The 6,576-nt window shown below is 40.8% G+C and overlaps 1 protein-coding gene across 1 annotated transcript in view; it reads right to left on the reverse strand.

The window, feature by feature from the left end:
- Positions 1 to 6,576, reverse strand: part of LOC104491593 (VPS10 domain-containing receptor SorCS3-like) — a gene marked incomplete at its 3' end in the record, with an annotated part of 133,212 nt that overhangs the window by 103,720 nt on the left and 22,916 nt on the right. The window contains exon 3 of the mRNA XM_010134043.1: positions 5,786 to 5,944. Coding sequence (XP_010132345.1) covers positions 5,786 to 5,944 — 159 coding nt within the window. The remainder of the gene's footprint in view (positions 1 to 5,785; positions 5,945 to 6,576) is intronic.

Consider the following 6,576-nt stretch of genomic DNA (forward strand, 5'->3'; position numbering starts at 1 on the left):
CTGCTGAAGATTAAGCCCTATGGAGGGAAAAGGCATTGATTGCCAAATTTCTTGTTCATCCAATGTTCTCAAATTCATGTAGCTGGGGAATTTAAATTGGTCTGTTACTGAATTATTCATCTCTTGCCTATTCCCAGCAGGTTCCTAGTCACAGTTTGGCCTGTAAGGAACAGGTGGAACTGTATTTCTTTTGATGGTGTTTTTCTCTTAACAATGGTGATTTGAAACATTTTCAATATCTCTCCATATTTCTCTAATATTTTGTCTCTCTTTTTTTTTAATTATCTTTTAAACAAATACTAATGCAAGAGAGTTGTGCATGTTGGTCTGAAAGAAATTTCAATGTCATTCTAAGAGAAATTCCACAGAGCTGGAGACTCCCCTCGTTTCCACCTCCAAACTGATCCATTCCCCAGAGGATGGTTGGCGTGTGGAAAGCTGGGATCATTGAGAATTAGTAGGTTCCTTGGATAAATGAGACAAATCACGAGGCATTTGAAATGTTAGTATCAGAAATGCAAGGCTAATTCAAGATCTTCACCCCCAGCCACTATGAATGACAGCTACAAAAACTATACCTCATGCACATGCTGGTAGACTCTGAGCTTTCACAGCACTCCATGAGGCAGTTTCCAATACTTTCCAACAAAGAATATAATACCTTTTTCATATACACCCCTTCCTATCAGACTTTGACACAAGAGTCATTTAAAGTGACTTCCTATTTATTTTCTGCAAAAAACTGTGAAAGGTGGAGGGCGAAGCTCTATTTTCCCTTTGTATTTGCTCATATACTCAAGCGCCAATACGGACACCACCAGTGAGACCCAGCCTGACTTGCAGCAAAATTGACTACAGCATTTACATAGTTTCCACCGTCTGTCAAAGGCCACAGGGGGGCCATTAACAGAACCAACACGTGCACACATCAGATTGCACTATTTTATCAATAAAGTAGACACACACAAAGATACTGGGAAGAGATCCAAGATTTTCAACTCACAAGATGCAATTAACCACCCAGGGCCTGCTAATTGCCCAATGCCACGTGGCTGCTCACAGAGGAGTAGCACAACCACCCATGCTTGCTTAAAACCCTGCAAAAATTCCTCCTGTCTATGCTTCGTATGTTGTAAGAAGACATTAGGGTCTATGAACTTGCTACACGCTTGTGCCCACACAAACAGATTTCTTGGCTCAGCCATGCTGCATTTATTTGATACTACAAGTGAGTTAGCATGGCAGAGGAGAGCCATAATTGGCTACAAAAATTAAGAACAGAAGTAATATACGCTGTGTTGGTTCATAGTGAGCAAGCACCCTCAATAACTTTGGATACTCCAAAGAGAAAACAAATGGTGGTGGCTATGATTTGTCCTTAAATGAACGAAATAAGCAGCAGCCACACAGCAACACATCTTTCAGAAAGCCTGATGAGCTCCAACCCTCTCACTAATCTTCCCCGCCTTGCTCCTGGGAATAGCCCCAAGCAGGAAAAAGAGGGACAGTATCCATGTGGGAGTGGTAACAGAAGATTTGAGGACTGTGTTGAATTATTTCAGTTGATGGAAGAGATGACGTTGTCAGAAAGCCTTCGGCTGTCTCAGCTATGAAAGCCTACTTCAAGGAGAAGTTCTGTTAAGAAGAGATGGGCTCCTTTTCTTAAAGAAGGAGAAGGTCATTTTTGGACATTTTGCTGTGAGGCTTGGGCTTTAAACTGGAATCACATGTGACTGGTAGCAAAAGTCCTCAGGTAGGTATAAAAACAGATCCATACAAGGGGTAAACTAGGGGAGTGTGGTTATTCAACAACCAGGCTATAGGAGGAGCAGTGAGAAGAACAGTAAGTCTGTATGGAGAGTACCCTCCAACACCCAGCTGAGAGTGAAAGAACCAGCAGGAGAAGCTGGAAGCATAAACTTACAATCAAAATTACACACCATAGTGGCATAACAGTGACTGGCTGACAAAATTCACAACTAGAATATGACCACAGGAAGGCATCACTTGCTCAGGAAAGAGAGGATTGTAGGCGTGACCCCCGAGGGTCCGGGAAGAAGCTGAATTAGCCTAAGTAGAGAGCAGCAGGAGGTGTGCCATTTGGGAGGAGACAGAGGCTGAGTCAGTAGCTGATTGGAGGAGAGTGAACTTGAAACCAATCCAAGTAGGGCACGTTTAATGAACAATGTACTAGAAGAGTATAAAGTAATGTGATAAGAGAGAAAGCTACGCAGTGGCAATTGCATTTCAATAAAGGCTTGGTGTGCACACAAGCTGTTTTGTTGCGTTGTCCGTCCCGACCGTTCACGACAAGGGCAAGCCTTGTGTATCACAGATACATATACTTGGCCTGAGATCTCATAGCACTCTCCTAAGCAAGCTAGAGGATTGTAGGTAGTTAATACCAGCTGGGCAAAAACCCAACTGAGATACTATATTCTAAGTTATTACTTAGCAACTGTCAAACTGCAGGGGACATGTAAAGACTGCACAAGCGTGTCACAGAATCATAGAATGTTTTGGTTCAAAGGGCCTCCCCGTAGTGAGCAGGGGCATCTTTAACTAGATCAGGTTGCTCAGAGTCACAGAGTTCTACATTATTCCATTATTCACTACTGTCTTAGAAGAGTGAATACACCTTCTAAGTCTGGAATAGTGAATATACTTCTAAAACAGTGACTTGGAAGAGACAATAATTCCGTTAGAGGACAAAATGTGTCAGGTTTTTTTAGTTGGTCATTTTTTTAATCAACTGGATAAATAGCCTAATACTGTTGTCAAATGTGTAGAAGGTAGCTAAAAAGAAGGAGGGATGCTTAGGATAAAACAATAATTGAAAAAGATGCTTGAAACATAGCAATGAAACTCTAGGTCAGAAGACCTCAGAGGAAAACTTTCTAACAGGATGATCCAAAACACTGGCTGGTTTTATTTCACACAAAAACTTTAATATTGTTTTCTACTGTTATACACAAAACAATTTTAAAATATTTTGATCTAAGCAGTGAGCAAATCAATTATTTATAGGGCACTAACTGTTGGTATTTCATTTTACTGTGTGGAACAACATACTAGACCAAACAGATTTTTGGATTCTTCATTCTCATTAATTTCCAAGTTGACCACAGCTTGCTTACAACACCATATTACTATTTTTAATTGAAAGTAAATTAATAAAATAAATATTAATCTGAATTTTTTTATCTAAGAAATGAAATTAAATTTGCAATCTTGTTTACACATTCACAGTTGTGAAAGTATGGATTAGATCTTCCCTTAACAATTCCCACTGCTGGGAGTCAAAATTGCATTTATTTGATTTTTTTTTTCCCCGAGTTATTTGTATTTTTAGATTTGCCTCTAGTAGTCATTACAAACAGCCTTTAAAGGTCAAACACACTTTTAAAGCCTAGAGAGGCAGAAGAGTATGGTCTTCCACTGTAGGACTGACTGCACCACTGAACATACACCAAGCCGCTGACTTCCATCAGCACCTTCCTTGTCAATGAATACTACCTGCAGACTACACACTAATGATAAACTTCCTATTTTATTGTCCTTCCATGCATTTAAATCAACAGTGCTTCAGAGCAGTTGTGTCCCAAACACATGGATACATGAAGTGAGAAAGCGAGCGCTATTTGATCCAGTACCACCTATTTCGAGCCAGGTGACTCCATGCTGCCTCACAGGAAAATGGCCACAAAAACAAAGGAGAGAAGAGTAGCAGCAGTCACCAGAGCAGTCACTACAGTTACAATTCTTCTACAGCTCTTACTAAGCCAAGATGTGACTGAGCACAGTCTATACCTGGGTTATGTAAAGAAAATGCTTCAACTGGGGAAAGCACTGCCTCCGGCTCCACTCAAGGAGCAACTATCAAGTAGCACTTGAGGCCATCTTTCTGAACACAGAAAAGCATAACGAATGGCCTTGCACGCAAAGGCAGACATAAAGGCAAAGCCTGAACTCTGCATTGCTTCCTTCCCATTTGACCAACAAGCTGCAGACCACCTCATCTTTGCCTTTACACTGTGGACATTTTGTTTTCAGCTCCCAGGATAAAACGCAAGCAGCCTCAAAGCATTTCTAACTCACCGTTCATTCTCCTTGGCTCTCTCCTGAGCAGCACAGAAGGACTCAGGTGGGCACTCATGCATTAGTTTGAAGGAGCAGAAGCAAAAATGCTCCTGAGCCAGTATTGTTGTACTGGACCAGGGGAGCATAATTAAGTCACACATATGCATAATAAGCAGGGAAGTGCATACTTTGTATTTTGATTTCTCCTTCCAGCGGCTAACATGTCGTAAAAAAGACTACAAAGCACTGGAAATAGAAGTAAAGTATTTCAACCCAGGAGCAGATGCTCTGCACTCACTACAGCTGGATCTCTTTGCAAACACAATACTCAGCATGTCGTATCTGACTTCTCACATCCATGAGCGCCTCATCACATGTCTGTTTCTTTCAGGGCTGTCTTTGTACAAACACCAGTACCATTTAAAATCTTTAACTCCAGTTTAAAAGTGGGATCAAACCATTCTGTGATCTCAAATAAAGAGACTGGTCTTTCTAGCCTGCTTCAAAATCCCTGTTACACTGAACATCTGAGCGCACAAAACTATTTGACATTTGACTAACTCCATAGAGTAAGGACTTGATACTATGAAAGGAGCATATTTACAATAGCTTTGTGCTTGCAAATGTCACTCAAGCATCAGCAGCAGCATAGCAGCAAGCCACCTGGTGCCTGCCACAGCATTCTGTTCACAAGTGGTCGAAAAGGTTGCATCGGGAAGTGCAGCAGTAGTAGATTATTTGATTTTATCTCAGTAACTACTTGGGCAAAGACTTGCACTAGCCTTTCAAAGGAAATTCTGCCAAATGCAAGAGGCACAGTATTTTGGGTGTATTGTCTTTAAAGCTTGGATGTGAGACTGACTAGTTTAGAAAACTTCAAAAATAACTGTAGGAATTTCAAAACCCACCCAGAACACACACACTTGTCAGATTAATAAAAAAAAAAAGTGGCTACTCAGCTTTTTTTTTACTTTCCAGAATCTATGGATGACTGAAAGAGAGGAGAGGAAAGAGAAAGACTTGGCAAGTTTTAAGCTTTCTAAAATTTGTAACTTGACCATCCAGTTTGTTTCTCAGCTTTGGGCTGCAGTGGGGACCACTGTTCCCAGAACTGAAGAACACACTCCAGAGCCACAGTGCTTTACAAGTCATATTGCACCTGCATTGCTCAGCATCTTCCGAGACAGATGAATGCTTTGTAAAAGCAGGCTTGCTAAGGACAAAATACAGACCTTAAGAGTTGTCTCACTAACAGAAGGCACTGCAATGTGATTTAAAAAGGGGCATGGAGGAGTCTGTCATCTGTGGCTGCTCCCTGATTTCCAGATAACCAAGCTCAGTTTGCAAGCAGAAAGCACCTCCTCACCGCAATAGCCATCTGTAACAGACCAACTCAGCCTGAGTGCTCAGCAATCATCAAGGGCTACAGATTAATGGATTTTTAGAAGAGCTCCATACACGTCAGATCTCAGGTTCTTTCCATCTTTTGTACCACCACAACTACTAAAGTTTCCATACCCACTATGATCACTGTATAAGCTTGCTTTGGAGTCACTGGGTGGGCTTTGAGAAGACTTAAAGCTGCAAGGTGAAAGCACCAAAGCACACCATAATTTCTTCACCACCTCTGCAACTGCACAGTTCTAGGTGCTATCTCTTCAACACCTGGCTCAAGACTCATTGAAATACGAAATTAATTGCTCACCTTTTGATCCAGACTGTAGGACAAGATCCATTCCTCTTGCTTCGGGTGAAAGAGCAAGCTCTGGATATAGAAGTTTAGACGGTACTTCTGGTAGGTAGCTCCTTCATCAGAGCTAATAAGGATGCTGCTCTCAATCTCTGGATCACTAAGAAGCATAATCTAAACAGAAAAATGAAGGGAAAAGAATGTTAGAGCAAAACCCATTTAAAAGTGAGGTCACATAGCACTACTTCCTATTAGATGTATTCAGAACATTGCTCAACAGTGTAAGCAACCCATAGCACTGAAGAATTATAAGCAAGAGCATCACCTCACTAGAAAGACAGAATGCCTACCTGGATCAGCTGCCGGCATCTGAAAATAGACCATGTGTGTGTGCACAAACATTGATACAAGATCTCCATGTATCATGCTTCTAATTTATACAGTAGGAGGTATTCATTCATTCAGCGAACACATTATTTTTCCCAAGGGCAGAGAAGTGTATGACCTCAATTTGTACAGGGAGGAAAACACTTCTGAGCCTCTAATTTTAATTAGAAAATTATTACCAATATTTTAAAATGTGTTGATTCCACATTATCAGACAGCATGCTCTACATAATGTTATCAAGAAAAATTTGTGGAAACATTAACACCATCTTATTAACATCTGGAGAAGACAACATCCCATTAAAGCAAATGCCAGTATCATAAAACACAGGCAAACAGAGGGAAACAAATTAGAGCTTTGCTCAACACATCAGGTTATTGATACAGTAAGTGAAACAAATACAGAAACTGTTTTTCAG

The sequence above is a fragment of the Buceros rhinoceros genome, unplaced genomic scaffold (assembly GCF_000710305.1).
Source record: "Buceros rhinoceros silvestris isolate BGI_N320 unplaced genomic scaffold, ASM71030v1 scaffold4634, whole genome shotgun sequence".
Taxonomy (NCBI): domain Eukaryota; kingdom Metazoa; phylum Chordata; class Aves; order Bucerotiformes; family Bucerotidae; genus Buceros; species Buceros rhinoceros.